At 40.5% G+C, this 19,050-nt stretch overlaps 1 protein-coding gene across 1 annotated transcript; it reads right to left on the reverse strand.

Moving 5' to 3' along the window:
* Positions 1-1,661: 1,661 nt before the first annotated feature.
* On the reverse strand, positions 1,662-17,802 carry LOC120927015. The gene is made up of 6 exons (XM_040337405.1): positions 17,699-17,802; positions 11,266-11,897; positions 8,631-8,759; positions 6,966-7,027; positions 6,462-6,725; positions 1,662-2,058 (listed from the first exon to the last, which is right to left on the reverse strand). The coding sequence occupies exons 1-6, from the start codon at positions 17,710-17,712 to the stop codon at positions 2,017-2,019; spliced, it is 1,143 nt and encodes a 380-aa protein (XP_040193339.1). The 5' UTR covers positions 17,713-17,802; the 3' UTR covers positions 1,662-2,016.
* Positions 17,803-19,050: the final 1,248 nt, after the last annotated feature.

Consider the following 19,050-nt stretch of genomic DNA (forward strand, 5'->3'; position numbering starts at 1 on the left):
CTTGAACAAGCCCACAGATAAGGAGCTTTCTCAAAGGTAGCATAAAAGGTAGCATTCAATAAAAGCTATCAAATGCATTGTACACTTTTTAAAATGTTTTTTTTGTTGTTTTAAGAAAGGAGTTGTAACGGGAAAAAAATGTTTTGCTGAAATGACTGTTTACAGGGTATAGAGACATAATAGTTAACTGATTCCTTTTAAAAATTATTAAAAATAGATAAAAATCAATCATATAATGCATACCTCCCAACATTTAAAAAGTCCACTGCGGGATAGTTGTTGAGCGGGGGGGGGGCCAATTTAAGTTGATGAGCGGGGGGGGGGGGATGCCTCTCACCTGTGCACAGAGAATGTCTCCTCCCTCAGCAGTCATCGACGCGGCGCTACGGTTCCTCCTCCGGCAGTCCTGCCCATTCAGCTCCGCCCGCCTCTCCTCCGACAGGACTGCCCATTCAGCTCCGCCCACCTCCTCCAACAGGACTGCCCATTCAGCTACGCTCGCCTCCTTCTACACTAGTACTGCCCAATCAGCTCTGCTCGCCTCCGGGTGCCAAATGTAGCAAATTGTCACTTGCTGCAGAAAAAGTTATTATATCCATGGCTCACAATTTAAAACTCTCAAAGCTCCTGAACCCAGGGAAAAGATGACACAATTAAACCACGTATAGTACTGACACTGTTATAAAAAATGCAGCAGATGAGGAACAGCTCACTGCTCACAATTCCTGAGGGGCCGTGCTAATCAGGTAAAATACGTTTAATGTGAAAAAACAAAACTCAGTATTAACTAGACAATGCATTTCCTGAGGAAAATGCGAGTGGGAATGCTGAATTGCTGAGCCCGCACCAAAGCCATTCACCATAACCACTACAGTATATTTAGGACATACAAGCAGTGTTCCTTCAGTACTTATAAAGCCTAATATCACACAGCTCCTTTCTCTATCTGCAATATAGAGAGTGTCCTGACTTGCCTGGTCGCCCCTCCCCCCCTCAAGAGGCTTTCTCCACATGAGGTGGGGGAGGAGGACTGCACTGAGGTAAGGAAAGCTATTTAGGGAATCAAAATACCATTAGAAACGCTTTCATCCACACGCAAAATCAGTGGCAGAACGTGGGACGCCACGTGGGACGCCCATGGTTCCCATACAGCTTCAAATTTTTGTTTCTTGTTAGATAGGATGCTGGCCAGCTTTTCCTGCATCATGATCCACAAAATCTTGCGGTTTACCGCTTTAATGGAAACCCTGGGTTGTTTCCAAGCCCTAGCGATGGTAGGCAAAGATGTTTTTATTACAAATTGTGTGAGCAGACTGAAAAATCAGGTAGTGGGGTGTTTTTTTTTTTACCTAATACAGGTTATGGTGATTTTTTTTTTTTTTACATTAGAACCACTTTAACCAGATATTATATTTGAAACAAAGCTCTGACCTAGTGAAAATCTTACAATGTACATCAACGTTCTTTCTAGTATGCAAGACAGAAACAGTATTTTGTTTTTATCTTTTTTATTTTATTACTTATTTCACACATAAGTAATTTTGACTATTTACATATTCACATAATATTAATGTAATCAAACTATAAAAACTTAAAGTGCAAACATTCTACAGTAAACTATTCACAAAAAATGCAAATTTCAGGTAATTTTTTGATATATAATGTATAATGTAAACATTCAATAGAAGCAAATAGGGCCATGTCTTAATGGCCCTGGACCAGAGCTCCCTGCCTGGTGCTTATTCACTTTCTCCATTTGGATCCTTGTAGTTCTTGTTTCCCTGAATATTCCATTTATGTAAACATATAGGCTTAAAAAAAATATTACTGAACCAGCAGTAATGCAAGTTTTTAAAGGAAATGAAGATAGAGTCACAAAAAGTGTGACTGTTATATATTACTATTGATTTGCATAGCATCGTCATATCTCAAGGTGCTTCACAGTGTAAATATATGACTGATCATGGCTGCCACGCGCCAACATCAAGGACTGTTCCCATGTACAGTGTGCCTTCTTCAGTCTGGACTGATGCATCTCTCTGTTTCAACATCATTATTCTGAAACATGAAAACACAGTTTAGTTGCATGTTACATTGTTATAAACTGTACAGTACTGGAAAAAAAATGTATCCTTAATTGTCCCTGCAGCTCGCTGAAACAAGTAAATTGCAAGTGATGCCAGGAGTTTAAGACAGGAACCATCTTGCCTTAAAGTATAACTTTTTTTTTTTTTTTTTTTTTAGACTCCTTTCACTAAAGCACCCCGCTAGCGGCCGAAATGCGCCACAAATCCGATAGTAAAATAGCGGCGTTTTTTATCCCTCCTATTACATCCTGTTTTGGCAATGGGACAGGAAGTGAATGGGAATCTCCCCAATCGGACACAGATGGCAAAGAGACTTACAAGAGCTAAAACCCTCCCTTACTCTAAAATGGAAAAAAATGCTGCCTTCAGTACTACATAGGCGTCATGCACCTGTTTTTTTCTCAAAATATGCTGGATTCCCAAAGGGATACAGGGGACAAAAAAAAAACAGACAAGAATTATAACCTTCCACCCTGTTTCCCTGAAAATAACACCTACCCTTAAAATAAGACCTAGCGTACTTTTCCAGGAGGACTGCAATATAAGCCCTACCCCGAAAATAAGCCCCAGTTTAAAATCCTATAACCCACTCTATTACAGTAGTACACAATGTACAATGTGTGTGTTTCTGTAACATAAATGCAGGGAAGAGAGCTCCGGCAGGTCACAAAAGCGCAGAGCGGCGCTATAATGAAGGTATTTGGCACAATTATATTACAGAAATACACACATTGTACATTATATAATACTGTAATAGAGTGGATTACAAGATTTTACAAGCATTTTAACTAAGTTCACACTGGGGATTCCTAACAGCCAGGGAGGGAGAGGGGAAGAGAAGACAGCACATTACATGATAAGACCTACCCCGAAAATTAGCCCTACTGTGTCTTTTGTTGCCAAAATTAATATAAGACCCAGGCTTATTTTCAGGGAAACACGGTATACTCATCCAAAATGAAAATAAAAGTTTTGCCTTTAGTTCTACTTTGACTCCTTTAATAAATCGGCTTCTGTGTATTTATACCTCCTTTCAGCAGCTGCTTTATTTTAGTTTAGCAAATATACTGTATAATGTAATATAAACTAGGAATATTAGCGTAGTCTTATTATGTTTATATTTTTTGGCCTACAACAGTAAAGAATAGTTGCTATGTACAAAATTATTTTGCATTTCCTTGTTTGTGAAACGAAACATATGACAAGTCTTAATTGCCTGCTGCGGTAATATACCAATCACAGTCATGTGCTTTGGGCACTTTGTCATGTCTAATGAATTGTGCCTCATTGTTCCTTATTAAACTGGTCCGACTCTAAGCACTTGGATGATGTTTTAATTGGCGGCATGTCACTAACTAGTATCCGTATGTAATTGTATTGTCATACACTGGCATTTAGCAAAGATGATCTGCTGACACAAATATTAAGGTGATGAGTTGACACCAATGTGCCCTTATTCCCGATGCCTTCAAAGGCTTGCTATACAGAACAAATGCCATCTGGTATTCTTCACAGGGCTGGAGTTACCCATGTCAGAATTGCTTTGTTGTTATGTGCAAATGACTCAGCATTCTACACATCGGCGTATCACTATGGTAAACAATACTAGGTGACATCAGTCATTCATTATAATGAGCAGCATCGTATAGAGCTATGTAAAATTTGTAAAGGAACCAAGTATGATTATATAAACATTAAAGGATTGTGTAATCCAAATGTAGAGCATGGAGGTCAGATGAAAATATTACACACTACTACGTAATCAAACACATTCGAGTGAAACTAAAAATGAGCTTGAAATGCATTCATTACTAGAGTCTTTGATTTATATAGCCCAATCATATATTTCTTCGAGCAAATTCACACATAGGGGTTTATTTACTAAAGGCAAATAAATAGACTGTGTACTTTGCAAAGTGCAGTTGTACTCTGCAAGAGCAGTTGCTCCAGAGCTTAGTAAATGAGCAGAAACTCTGCTGTCTTCCATCATCCAATCATGTGCAAGCAAAAAGGCTTTTTTTTCCTTGCATGTGATTTAGTATTCTTTGCAAAGTGAAGCTTTGCTTCATATACTAAGTCCTGGAACAACTCCACTTTGCAAAGTGCACAGTCTATTTGCCTTTAGTAAATCAACCTCAGGGCTGGACTGGGACAAAAATTTGGCCCTGGACTTCATCCAGACCGGCCCACTTTAATTCAATAAATAAAAATCACGCCCACCAAAAGGCCCCTACATCCATTATTGTATATCATGAGAGGGTGAGAGAGAGGGGAATGAGAGAGAGAGGGAGGGTTGAGGGAAAGAGGGTGAGAGAGGGGGGTGAGTGTAAGAAAAAGAGAGCGAGTGTAAAAGAGGGGGTGAGTGTAGGACCCCTTTTTACACTGAGGCGTTTTTTAGGCGCTTTTGGGCTAAAAATAGCGACTGTAAAGCGACTGAAAAACGCTTCCGCTGCAGTTCCAGTGTGAAAGCCTGAGTGCTTTCACACTGGGGCACTGCCAGGGCGTAAGAAAAAGTCCTCCAAGCAGCATCTCTGTTTTAAAAAACGGCCCATTGAGCCATCGGCCCACCGGGAAACTCCCTGTAGTCCCTATGGCTGATCAACCCCATAGTGCGGTGACAGACATTTTACTGCAAAGTTAAACACTGGTCACCGCAAGGACACACAGAATGTAATTGTTTTCTGTGTGTCCCATTCACACTGGAATGCAGCCAAGAGCTGTGCTGTGGTGAGCTGCAATAAAATGCAAAACGCGGACCTGAAACGGACCAAAAGACGCACAGGACTCATGTGCAATTCGCACCGGAGCCACTGAGGAGATTTGTGAACCAGCTCCATAGAGAGACTGTCACAATCTCCTGCTATGCAAATTGGATGCGAAACCCTCATCCAGTTTGCAATAGAGTGAACCCAGCCTTAAAGCTTCGTAGAGAAAGTGTTGAATATATCAATAAATGTTATTAAAAAACTAGGTAAAGAATATATATATATATGGGGGGAAAAAGGGGAGGGGAGAGGTGGGATAAAAAAATAGAAAGGAAATAAGAAAGAAGAAGAAAAACAAGTATAGAGGAAGGGATAACACACAACAATGCATTTTATCTCAGCACACCGTACAGAATTGCATGGTAGTGTACAGTGCTATGAATGAAGTTTATTTTTGTAAACTTCAAATAAAGTTTGCACAAAACAAAAAAAGGGAGCTGTGTGATACCCTGGCCAGGACAGCTGCCAGTAAGGTAAAGCGTTCCAGCAGCTGTCTGTTCTAGTATGAATTTTTATTATTTCCCTTGTATTGGAACGTGTACCTGTAGAGTGGGGGTAATTTTTTTATTGGTGTCTTTTTTTTTTATAGTGGGGTTGTTTTTTTTATTGCTGTCTTTGTCCTCTTTAGGTAGATTAACCTTCAATTCCTCCCCCAGAGACCGCACAAGAAGTAAAAGGAATCTCTAAAGCCTCGTACACACGGCCAAGGAACTCGACAGGCAAAACACATCGTTTTGCTCGTCGAGTTCCTTGTGAGGCGAACTGAACTGAACTGAACTTGGCAAGCCAATTTTCTCCATTCCGGTCGAGGAAAAAGAGAACATGCTCTCTTTTTGGTTCGACAGTTTCCTCGTCGAAAAATGTACACACGACCGGTTTCCTTGGCAAAAAAAAAAAAACAGCAAGTTTCTTGCTGGTTTTTGCCGACAAACTCGGTCATGTGTACGAGGCCTTAGGCCCCTTTCACATGGCAAGCTGGCTCGGATCCACCTGTCTGTTTTTCAGGCGGATTCGAGAGGGCCATCCATTGACTCCTATGGTGAGAGGAATGTCAACGGAGATGTGTCTGCCATCCGATCTGTTAAAATCAGACGTATGGCGATACGTTCGCCATCCATCTTGGCAGATCAGATCGGCTGAGATTGGATGAAAATGAACATGCTGTCTGTTTTCATCCAATTTCTCCATAGGAATCAGTGGCGCTCTGACAGGCCCCTCACCACTCAGTGAGCAGAGACTGGCCTGCCATCCGATCTGCTAAAATCAGACGTATGGCGATACGTTCGCCATCTATCTTGGCAGATCGGATCAGCTGAGATCGGATGAAAATGGACATGCCGTCCGATATCTCCATAGGAATCAGCGGTGCTCTGATAGACCCCTCCCCACTCAGTGAGCAGAGACTGACCTGTCATCCGCTGGCTCAATGGAGATCAACAGAGAGATCTTCTGCTGAGCTGGCGGACTCCGCTGAGCGGATCCGCCTCGTGTGAATGAGGCCTGGGAAACACACAGCAACAGGAAGTAGAGGTTTGTTATTTCCTTAGTCAACAGAGTCTGCATCACGAGAACAAGGGCTAGATTAGGTAACTATAAGGTATGTACTTACCAAATTTTCTCGACTCTGTGATAACCACGTAAAGGTGTCTTGTAGATACTGATTTCCAAAACCCATTATTCTGTTTACAGGATGGGTAGCGATTCCAGCAACTTGTTTTGTAAAGTGAATGGAGAATGCAAACTTCACGTCCTCGGGTGTTTCAGCTGAGCCGCTTTTTTGCATCTTTTTATCAACATAGACATCTGCAAGTTGCTTAAAGGAATTGTAAGAGATGTTCCGAAAGAAGCTGTTGAGGGTGGAATCTTCTTTTATCTAAGCAGGGGATAAGATTTGAACATATATTAGTTTTTATATCTCTGATGAAAACATCCATTACATTTGTACCCTACATTTGTATACTGTATGTATACCTGTATTTATAATACCATATAATAATACCCCTTTTAACACCTGTATGCATGACAACATATATAGTATTAAATGTTATTAAATCTTTAAGAAAAGTATCAAATTAGATTACTGTAATACTGTACATAATTGTTCACAGTATACCTTTCTGTCATAGGCATCTCCTTCTTTTTGAAGTATGGAAACAATAAGCTTTATCACATCATCTAAAAAAGAACAAAATGGGTTAATAAATTAACTGCTACACTGACCATCATGAAAAACCTGATAAGCAATTAAAGTGATATTAAAGCTTCGGTTTTATTTTTTTATTAACAAACATGTTATACTAAAGCCTCGTACACGCGACCGAGGAACTCGACGGGCGAAACACATCGTTTTCCTTGTCGAGTTCCTTGTTAGGCTGTTGAGGAACTCGACAAGGCAAGTTTCTCCATTCCCGTCAAGGAAATAGAGAACTTGCTCTCTTTTTGGCTCGTTGAGTTTCTCAACAGTTTCCTCGACGAAAATGTACACACGACCGGTTCCCTCGGCAAAAAAATATTTCCCAGCAAGTTTCTTGCTGGTTTTTGCGAGAAACTCGGTCGTGTGTACGAGGCCTTACTGTATAGTAAGTACCTATAATAATTTTTTCTTAAATAGCTTCCTTTACCTTAGTGCAGTCCTCCTTTACTTACCTCATCCTTCAATTTTGCTTTTAAATGTCCTTATTTCTTCTGAGAAATTCTCACTTCCTGTTATTCTGTCTGTAACTTCACACCGTAATGCAAGGCTTTCTCCCTGGTGTGGAGTGTCGTGCTCGCCCCCTCCCTTGGACAACAGGAGAGTCAGGACGCCCTCTACGTTGCAGATAGAGAAAGGAGCTGTGTGTCAGTGGGCGTCCTGACTCTCCTGTAGTCCAAGGGAGGGGGCAAGCACGACACTCCACACCAGGGAGAAAGCCTTGCATTATGCCGCGTACACACCATCACTTTATGTGATGAAAAAAAATGACGTTTTTAAAAACGTCACTTTAATTGACTGTGTGTGGGGGAAAACGTTGTTTTATGTGTTGTAAAAAACGACCAAAAAAAATTGAAGCATGCTTCAATTTTATGCGTCGTTTTTCAAAAGTGCACTTTTTACTTCACAGAAATTGACCGTGTGTAGCAAAAAACTTCGTTTTCTAAGACGTTTTTTCATCCACGCATGCCCAGAAGCTACTTATGAAGCAAGCTTCAATGGTAAAACGTGGTGGAACGTAACCTCACTTTGCAAGAACATTGTGAGAAAAACGATGGTGTGTAGGCAACTTCGTCTTTGAAAATTGAAGTTTCAAAAACGTCATTTTTTACTTCACAGAAAGTGTCGTTTTTTTTCATCACATAAAGTGATGGTGTGTATGCGGCATTACTGTGTGGGGTTACAGAAGAACAGGAAGTGAGCATTTCTCAAAAGAAATAAGGACATTTAAAAGCAAAATTGAAGGATGAGGTAAGTGAAGGAGGACTGCTCTAAGGTAAAGGAAGCTATTTAGGAAAAATAATTGTACCTTTACAACCCCTTTAAGCTATGAATGGACACTGTGAGCGAGTGTCCATTTATTTAAAAATACATTTAAAATGTTTGTTTAGGAAAAAACATTACTGCATTACATGTTTTATATCTGCCTAGGGTTCCACTTTAAAGTACTGACCATTATGTACAGAGCTCCAGTGTCTAGGATTTATTTTTAAATAAAGAAGGCAATAATAAACTAGTAATGGGAAAAGTAGATACAGTATGTATGAATTCTAATTGCATCTATTGCTGTTATCTGTGTCAGCTTACCAATTCCCTTTGTTTCTCCATCATTTAACTCTTCGCCCAGGTTTGGCTTTCTTGTACTCTCTGTATCATTCACAAGCAGTTCGATCTCCGCAGACATTTGTTGATAATAACAGTCTCCATGCTTTTCTCCTGCATTTAAAAAAAATGATATATGTATACGTGAATAAAGGTTTGACTCCAAGACCAAAGCGCTAAACTCTTCTACTATTTTACACCCTAGTTAAGTAAAGAACTTTTCCTCTAAATTAATTGCAATGTGAAACTCCACAGCTATTAGTATATCTACACACCTATGCAAATTGGATTCTGGGAACCTGCATCCAATTCTCAATAGCAGGAGATTTTGACTGTCTCTCTATGGAGCCGGTTCACATATCTCTGGTGCGAGTTTGCACAGGAGCCCTGTGCGTCTTTTGGTCCGTTTCTGGTCTGAAATCGGATCTGAAGCGGTAAACCAGGACGCAATGGACCCCTGCTTTGAGCCGCATGCGGCGATGGTGAGAACCCAGCCTCAGGTTAGAGGACTACAGTTGTGAGCGTCAACACAGGTTGAGCTCTGTCTGGTGCCATCAATAGGAAAATTAACCAAACCTCTTGACATTAACGTTCTTTGAGATATTTTCACTGCTGCATGAGACGCCATATACAACGTGAGCTGCTGTTTCAGTTGACACTGCTGTTTCCATCCCATACATGCCTACCTAGGGCGTAATCATCTGTGATGTGGTGCATGGGATGTAAAGGCAGATCTTTGGGCAGTTACAAATCTAAATGACCACTGACATCACTATAACTATATATACAAAGCTTTCTTGAATGTGACAACTTCATGCACGTTGGCCCAACTTAGTTGTCAGCCGGGAGATAGTCCAACTAAATGTCAACAAAGGGACCGGGTATAGTGGCAATGCCCATATTTGTGGGTGGGAGGCAGGCAGGGATTCTTACAGGAAAATCTTGTGTTTGGAGGCCCTTAAAGTGGTTGTAAAGCTCAGACATGACATATGAACAAAGCATATCCCTCTATAGTGTGTACTTGTCTCAGTTAAGAGCATGGGTATTCCTTCACTTTGCAAAGTTTACCTCATTTACTAAGCTCTGGAGTAACTGCACTTGTGGAGTGCGATTGCACTCTGAAAAGTGCACAGTCTATTTGCTTTTAGTAAATCAATCTCTAAGTGTAATTTCTGTCTGCTGCTTTGTTCCTCTGCTTTCAGCATGAATCACTTCTGACAAGTTTTCCTGACACCAAGAGGAAAAGGGTTGACAGGGGAGGCACCTCCTGCTGATTGAGAGCCTCAGCTGTGTTCCTGTGTGCAGGTAGGTGTGTTCCTTCCCTCCAATCAACTCTCAGAGCTCTCCTCACTGTGCTCTGCAGATTGTAACTTCAATTCCCCGCCCCCTTTGATCTTAACTCTCAGGCAAGCTTTAAAAAATTCAGCATGTTGAACAGATGTAGAGAAGAGGAGACTGCAGACAGAAACAAAATATGTGGGAAGATTTGTTTCATCTCTGTGTATCACACGAAGCCAGTCATTTTACTGGGCATATGTGAGGGTTTACAACCACTTTAATGCACACTGGAATTTTTTACAGCTGCTGTTTTTGGCTTCAGGCTTTTATTTTTTTTGCAGCCAGTGTATCCTATGTATTCATGCACACTTATGCCCTGTACACACGATCGGACCTTTGTCCGTCCAAATTCACATCGGAATTCCGACGGAATTCCATCGGACGAAAAGAGAACATGTTCTCTATGTAGTGGAATTTCTCAGATGGGGCATACACAAGGTCGGAATTTCCGATGGAAAAAGTCCGTCTGACTTTTCCGATCGGAAATTCCGATCGTGTGTACGAGGCCATAGGTTGTTATCAGCCTTTTTTGGCAGGATATTTTTTCTGGCTGGAAAAAAGACTCAGAGCTAGCTGGGTTTAAGAGGTGTTTTACGCAATAAGCTTTTGTGGGAGTATAATTTTGCTATAAAAAGCTAAAAGCGCTACTGCAAAAGTTTGCCAAGTCAGATGGCCTTGTTTCATCGGAAATTCCGATCGTGTGTGGGCCCCATCTGACTTTTTTCCATCGGAGTAAAAAAATAGAACATGTTTAAAAATTCTTCCGATGGAAAAAAATCAGATGGGAAATTCTGATCGTCTGTGTGGAATTCCATCAGAGAAAAATCCACACATGCTCAAAATCAAGTCGACGCATTCTTTCTTAGCTGGTCGTAGTGTTTTACGTCAACGCGTTTTGGAGGGACGGAATTTAGCCTGACAGTGTGTATGCAAGACAGCTTGAACGGATTTCCGATGAAAAAATACATCGGATTTTAGACCATCGGATACTCCGATCGTGTGTACGCAGCATAAGGCTACTGGCATTTAATAAATATATAAAAAGCAATTTAGTGGTTTAACCCGTTAATAAGTTAAACACCAATATTGGTTGAATTGAATTTTTAATATAACTTAATTGAAGACTGTGTTTTCATGCTAAGTACCCCTATATTCTACCAGTCACACTGCAGTTTAGAATAACACAACCACACTTGCGTGCTCTCACACAATCGTTCTGTTTCTGTTTAGACTTGTGTGTCTAGGTCACTAAGGACGTATAATGCCTGAAGCAATAACTTACGTTGTTTAGTCGATGATAGCTTATTGATGCGTTTCAGTGGAAGGTAGTCGGGTCGTTTCAACTTTGTGTGTTCTTCTGAAACATTCTTCTTTAAAGAAAGCGCCCTTCGAATGCTATTTTTTTTAGAGCTGGCTTTTCTTGAAGTGTGTGTTAAATGCCCATCAGTCTCAGGCTTGGCAGAACTAACCACTGAGGCCGTTTGTTCGGAAGGATGTTCCTTTTTACTAAAGAGTTGACTCATTAGGTTCCTGAACCATGACTTTTTGGCAGGTTTAACGTTGGCCATGCTGGCAGGCTGATGGTTCTGGACCGTCTCTTGAGATTCTGATGGCTTGTTGGTATTACCCACATCTTTCTTCTCTGTCTCCTGTACTTCTGCTTTGGTAACTACAGGTATATTATTCTCCCGTAGTCTTTGTTTAAACTTAGTGAGGTCAGTGACTGATCGCTGCACTCTATCATGTCTCCTTTCTCTCTTTTCCACAGTCCTCTTTGTTTCTCGATTGCTGAAACTCCTTTTTATATAAGTTTCCAGTATCAGTTTAGCCTCTTGCTTGTTTAAAGAAGAAAATTTCCCTCTTTCTTTCCTTTCCAATTTAGGGCTGTTTATATCTGTTTCCGTCATATTTTTCCTGCATTCAAATAAAAAGGGATAATAAATTACTTTTTTTTACAATACTATATAAAGGCTCTTTTCTGAACCGCATCAAGGAAAGCTACACATTTCTTAGGCCATTATTTAGAGCCGAACGTTCATTCACAAGTATTACATGTAGATAAATACCACCACACACGTCACCTAGAAATACTTCCATAATTAGGCTGACTCAGAGGCGGACTGACAACCTCGGGCAATAGAAGATTATGGGGCCCCTGGGCTTACAGATGGCCATCACGCCAGGAGGCAGTGCAGAGGCGGGGCAGCTAAAATTCCTGGATTTTCACATCAAAAGCATGTCAGTTTCGGACATATCAGGGACAGATGTAAAAAAAACACAGATTTTTACATACTGTCCCTGGTTTTACTGAGCCTGGCAACCCTGATGGGGCCCCCTAGTGGCATGGGGCCCTCGGGCAGTGCTCGAGTGACTCAATGGTCAGTCCGCCCCTGGGCTGACTATAAAAGACAAGTAGTGCCCATTCACATAAACTACCATTGAGTGCTGGACTAGGCTTTATGTTCCAAGCAATTGAAATTGCATTCAATGGAGTTGATTTGCTAAAGGAAAATAGGCTCTTAGCTTTGCAAGGAACTTTTCTCCAAAGCTTAGTGAATGTAAGGAAGTTCCATTTACAAAGAATACCCAATCACAGGCAAAGAAACTAAAAAAACATTTTTTGCTTGCATATGATTGGATGATGGAAGTCAGCAGAGCGTCATTCACTAAACTCTGGTGCAAATTCCTTTGCAAAGTAAAACTTCCCTTGCAAAATGAACAACCTATTTATCTTTAGTAAAGAAATCCCTATGAAACCCAGTGAAGAGATTGGAGCAAAGCTAGGATAAAGTAATTTCTGGTAATAGATTTTCAGATATTCTTCAGGCTGCCTTGCACTTTGTTGAAGCCACATCTTTTACATAGCCTAATTATTAGATGGATTGGGGGAAGGATGGAACTGGAATGGACATTGGTGGGGGGGGGGGGGGGGAGTGTCAGGCCTCGTACACACGACCGAGGAACTCGTCGTAAATGAAACATCGTTTTCCTCAACGAGTTCCTTGTCAGGCTTGTGGAGAAACTTGACAAGCTTGCTTTGCGTACACACGTTCAAGACCAAATCTCCTCGTTCTCAAACGCGGTGACGTACAACACATACAACGGCAGGGGAAGTTCGATTCCACTGGCACAACCCTTGGGGCTGCTTTTGCTAATCTCATGTTACTGCATGTTAAGTAAAAGTTTGGTAAGAGACGATTTGCACTTTTCAGACTGTTACAACGTGAAAAAAATGTGTTATCTCCATTACAAATGCTACTTTTACCAAAGGTGCGTTCCCGTCTCATACTTTATTCTGAGCATGCGCGGGTTTCTTAGCATACACACAAACGTGCTTCTCGTTGAAAACCAGCCCGACGAGGAACACGACGAGGAAATTCAGACTCCCGTCGAGGAAAAAGAGAACTTGTTCTCTTTTTTTCTCGTCGAGTTCCTCTACTGTTTTTCTCGATGAAAAACATACACACAATCGTTTTCTTCGGCAAAAAAGCTCTGCCACCAAGTTTCTTGATGGATTCTGTCGAGGAAAACAGTCGTGTGTATGAGGCCTCACCCACTACAACCAAGCCCTCCTTTATTGTCTTCATGATTAACAGCTTTAGCTGAATTGGAAGAACAAAAGGTACAGAATCTTTCTGTTGGCTTTATCTATTTATCTTAGGTCCTGTGGCTCCTCTTGCACCCTCCTCACATCCTGCTAACTGATAAGAAGTTGCAATTACCAGAAGTGCCTCCCTGCTTTGATCCTGGACAATTAAAAAAAAGGTTAACATTTAAATGTAAATTACTAGGCAACCAGTGGGGGGTGAAGTAGTTTCTTTTAGAGGTTACAACACCCTAGGGAGTGTTTGGAAGTGACACCAAGCCATTATCTGTGTCGCATACAAACTCCTAAAGGAAAGTAATTATGATGTAGTATCCCAGAAAACACAAGGCGTAAAATACATAATGGTACACAAGGTACATAATATGACTAACATTTATAGGTAATGTTGATCCAGGGAATATCTGATTGCCTCTCAGGGGATCAGAAAGGAATTATTTCCCCTGCTGTCAGAATATAATATTGCAGCAGAGGATGTTGAACAATGTGGATGAGGGAATATGTGCTTCAGCCATAGAGAAGTGTAATGCGGGAACCCGTACTGGAACCGAGCCTAATGCCACGTACAAATGACCGTTTTTCATGACAAGAAAAATGCAATTTTTTTAATTGTTTTATTAAAAACGATCATGTGTGGACTCCAGAGCATTTTTCTCGACAAGAAAAATGGCAATTACAAATTTAGAACATGCTCTATTTTTTCTCTGCGTTTTTCTCGTCGTGAAAAATGGTTTTGTGTAGGCTTTAAGGACGTGAAAAAAACGTGCATTCTCAGAAGCAAGTTATGAGAAGGGAAATTTGCATAATCAGCCCAAAGAGTGGCGCCATTCGAATGGAACCTCCCCTTTATAGTGCCGTCGTACGTGTTGTACGTCACCTCGCTTTGCTCGAGCATTTTTTATCACGATCGTGTGTATGCAAGGCAGGCTTGACAAGAATCACGTTGAGAAAAACTTCGTTTTTTTCCATGACATGAAAAATGGTCGTGTGTACGCAGCATAAGGCCGGAGTCACACCTATGCATTTTTTGTGCTTTTTGCAGATTTGCACTACCATTGATTTAATATGGATTTCTATGGGATACATTCTGTAGTGCAAATCTGCAAAATGCAAAAAGCACAAAAAAATGCATGGGTGTGAATCCAGCCTTAAGGTACTAAAAGGCGAAGCAGTGTGCAACTCCAGTACAAAACTGTTATCTGATGCTGAATCCAAGGCTTGGTTACAGAAAGTTTCTATGAATTTCCTTTTGGCTCAGGATCAAACACAAGTTGTTGCCTTCCATAAACGTTATCTGGTGCACGTCCCATGGCTGACTCATGTGCCCGGTGCCACCTGTACACCTATATACCTATGACATTTTTGGCCTCATAAAGAAACCTCAAGCTCTTCCAAGCAAGTTGTCAATGATTGCGTTTTAATGATTGTAATAAAATCATTGCATTTTTTTCTAAAATATGTAGTATATAGCTGGCAGCCTGGTATTATGGCAACGCATTTCCTCAGGGAGCTTACAATCTAAGGTACACATACTAGGTCCAAATTAGGCAGGAGCCAATTAACCTACCAGCATGTCTTAGGAGTGTGGTTTCTGCTACAATGTTATTTACTTAGCTGCCATTTGTACGATACTTTGTTAAAAAAAATCAACATTATGAAATAATTTTTTTAAACGCTGCCATGGTCATGAATTTTTTGCCATGGTCCAAAAATAAAAAAATAAAATGATTTTTAATTTACAGTATTAGCTGGCAGAGTTGTATTTTGGAAATGGACTTATTACATTTCATCCACGGTATTCTTTAGGCTCCCTTCACACGGGCAGACCAATCGAGTCCGCCTGTCCGTCTTTTAGGCAGACCCGATCAGACCATCCATTGCCTTCTATAGACGGCGGGTGTCAACAAACATGGGTTCGTTGACGTCCGATCCTATCGGCTATAAAAAGATGGATAGGGATATGTTCCCTATTTATTTGGTGAATTGGATCGACTAGGATGGCGATCTGGTGTAAAAAGCATGGGGTCTGTTTACATCCGATCGCCCATAGAGGACAGCGGGCTGTGTCTGTTCTGTATAAGCGGAGCGGACACCGACAAGCCACCCGTCTGCTCAGCGGGAAATCTGACCGCTGATCCCCACTGAGCAGGCGACTCCTGGCAGTCGGCCCTATGAGAAAGGAGCACATTATTGTGATCAAAACTCTATTAAAATATCTTTGTGATGGGTATGCAATACCAGTGGACAACAGGGGAAACACAACCTGCTCATTGGATATTACTGTGTTACACATACTGTAGGCACAAAGATAATTAAACTGCACAGAGGTTTACAATATCATATGCACAAAATAAAATAGTTTTTTGCATGTTCTAGCAAAAATGTAACAATTTTCTATATATTTTAAATACATCCGCTTCAACAAGAACAGTATCAAAGTCCTTTTCTTGCTATGAGCAGGAGAGAAACTGCATGTAATGTTATAAATTATAAGTTTCCTCCAATAAATGCATTGTAGCACAAAGCTTGAATCTTTAAAACACTCAAACATAAAAGCTTGAATCTACAAAACACTCAAACATAAAAAAAGCTCCAATCTACAAAACACTCAAACTTAAAAAAAAGTTCAAATCTACAAAACACTCAAACATAAAAGCTCAAATCTACAAAACACTCGAAGCATAAAAGCTCCATTCTACAAAACACTCAGGCCTCGTACACACGACCGAGTTTCTCGGCAAAAACCAGCAAGAAACTTGCTGGGAGATATTTTTTTGCCGAGGAAACCGGTCGTGTGTACATTTTCGTCTAGGAAACTGTCGAGAAACTCGACGAGCCAAAAAGAGAGCAAGTTCTCTATTTCCTTGACGGGAATGGAGAAAATTGGCTTGTCGAGTTTCTCGACAGCCTAACAAGGAACTCGACGAGCAAAACGATGTGTTTCGCCCGTCGAGTTCCTCTGTCGTGTGTACGAGGCCTTAAACATAAAAACAAGCTCAAATCTACAAGACACTCAAACATAAAAAAAAGCTTGAATCTATAAAACACTCAAACTTAAAAGCTCAAATCTACAAAACACTTAAACATAAAAGCTCAAATCTACAAAACACTTAAACATAAAAAAAGCTCAAATCTTCAAAACAGTCAAACATAAAAAAAAAAGCTCAAATCTACAAAACATTCAAACATAAAAAAAGCTCAAATCTACAAAACACTCAAACATAAAAAAATTGTTTTAATTATTCTCTATGGCGCTTGTCACACCTGAACACTCAAAAAAGTTCTAGTGCTTCTTTTTGTAGCTCAAATTGGGCAGATTGCAGCATTTTAAGGTGTTTTGAGTCCAATAGAATTGCATTGGTGCATATATCCACACAGCAACATGAGATGTCACAGATGATACTGTTCTCTATTGGCTAATACAAAAACTCCTTCAGCTTAAACGCTGTAATAAAACTGCTCAAAAATGCGATGCTCAGGTATGAATGCAGCCCAAGAAAGGATGTGCATTACTGGTTGGATCTCAAAGTGAAAAGAGAGGAAAAAAAAGACTAAAATAGAAAACAAATGCAGCCACCATATATAAGGATTGGTAAGCTCAAATATTGTAAATTGTGGGGGTTTTATTTATTTTTTTTGGTTCAGCCAATTAAATTGCTACAAATTTTAGTAGTAAGATGGAGCTACTAAAAATCTCCCGTGTAGCTCTCTCCTGTTCCGATAACTGCCAACAAATAGTTACACCACTTAGTAACAAGCAATAAAAAGGAACCCATGTAGTCTGACTCTTTCTCTCAATTGGAGGGTTATTTAGTAGAGTGCTGTGAAGTGAAATGACGCAAAGTACCGTTTGCTCAAATCTTTTAGACGACATTCACAATTGTTTTTTTTTTATCGTGTTTAGATGCTTAAATCAAACTTCACTTCACTTTAGTAAATTACCACCTAAACATTGTATGTAGACGCAAATTTGTGTATTGCTGTAAAAAAAGGAAAAGGGAAGTAAAGGGCGTTCACAGATAAGTAGAATAGAAGAAAAAAAAAGAGCTGGTTATATACTAAATCATCATTAAAGGCTTATTTGCCTTTACGTCTCTTTAGTTAAGTTTACCTTTGCGTTTCCATAAAGGCTCGCTGTGTGTCCCAGGTGCTCTGCTGTTGGCTGTCAGTGTGCTACAGGTTTCCGGTGTGTACAGTATACACTCATACAGCTATGTGACCTAACAACCTATTTATAAGCCTCCAATGAGCAGGCGTTTACCTCACACAGCACAGCCTCCTGTGGTTTCCCCATTATACGTAGTAAGCACAGCTCCTCCATATACAGTTCTTTCAGTTTTACTTCCTCATTGCCTCAGGCTGTTCACATGGCAATACAGTAAAGACAATAAACATGTTGTGCCACAATGGATTAGATACCAATCCATTACGGTATATGGTCATTTCTGGTAATTCTGTCTGGCTTGTTGAGACACTTTCTATTGATTTCCAAGAACATCATTCCAATTTATTGCTGCTGAAAGTTATATGCGGCATTAAACCTAAAAGCAAACATTTATTTTATTGCAGCTTAGCAATGAATTTTTTAGGCTTTCTTTCCTTTATTTTCACCTGGTAAATTACAGCTCATTCACAGAAACAAATGCTGCGTTTAGATGCGTACAGCATTTTCATATGCATCTAAGCGTAAGCACTATAGTAATCAACGAGTCCATACACTACAGTCTACATATGAAAAATGTGCCCCAAAGGAGGGGTTATTGCAGTAAACGCGTTAGGGACGGAGCTACGTGCTGATGTTTCACTGTCGCTTCCAACGTCAGGACCGGTAGCCATCTTAGTGAGTGCACTCCTATTGTTTTATTGCTATGTTGATGAATATGGCTGATTTTTCATTTTTAAAGCTTTATAAGGATCGATTTTGTTGATTTTTTTTTCACCCAGCTTTTCTTAAAAGAGAAGTATGGGTTTTAGTTTTTTTGCAGTTTTATACTTACCTAGGTGGATGCAGCATCGGTCCCCCAGGGGACTCGCGGAGCTCGCGCTGCATGCCCGCAACCCGGAGATTTAAAGGGGACGTACGCATATGCGCAGTCGTGTCATTCTGCCGATGTAAATAGTCGTGCAGCGGTCAGCAAGGGGTTAAAGCTTCCCATAAATGGATTGAAATTTAGCTGGTTTGGCACGGACTGGCCGAATTTCAATCTTTCTATGGCCGTTCCCGCTCAATAGAAGTCGATCTAATAATTGACTTCTATTGAACGGGACTGTCGGATTACTTTTGTTGACCAGTGGCTTGCAGCCAATCGGCTGTAGTCACTGATCAGTCTACCTAGCATTCTGCTCCTGTAGTGTTTTTTGGGATGCCCTAATTAAGGATCTTGGATCAATATAGAGGTGTGCGGCCATTTCTTCTAATTTCTGCTGTATATGGAGGCGAGTCAGGTCGGGCACCCACTGGAT

The sequence above is a fragment of the Rana temporaria genome, chromosome 2, assembly GCF_905171775.1.
Source record: "Rana temporaria chromosome 2, aRanTem1.1, whole genome shotgun sequence".
In the NCBI taxonomy this organism is placed as follows: Eukaryota; Metazoa; Chordata; class Amphibia; order Anura; family Ranidae; genus Rana; species Rana temporaria.

Bases quoted from the DNA above. Each gene is read 5' to 3' on its own strand.
- LOC120927015 (XM_040337405.1), bottom strand. The intron at 8,760-11,265 runs GTAAGTTATTGC...TTTTAAATGCAG, and splicing joins GCTATCATCGACTAAACAAC to GAGAAAAGCATGGAGACTGT. The intron at 7,028-8,630 runs GTAAGCTGACAC...GTTCTTTTTTAG, and splicing joins TGGAGAAACAAAGGGAATTG to ATGATGTGATAAAGCTTATT.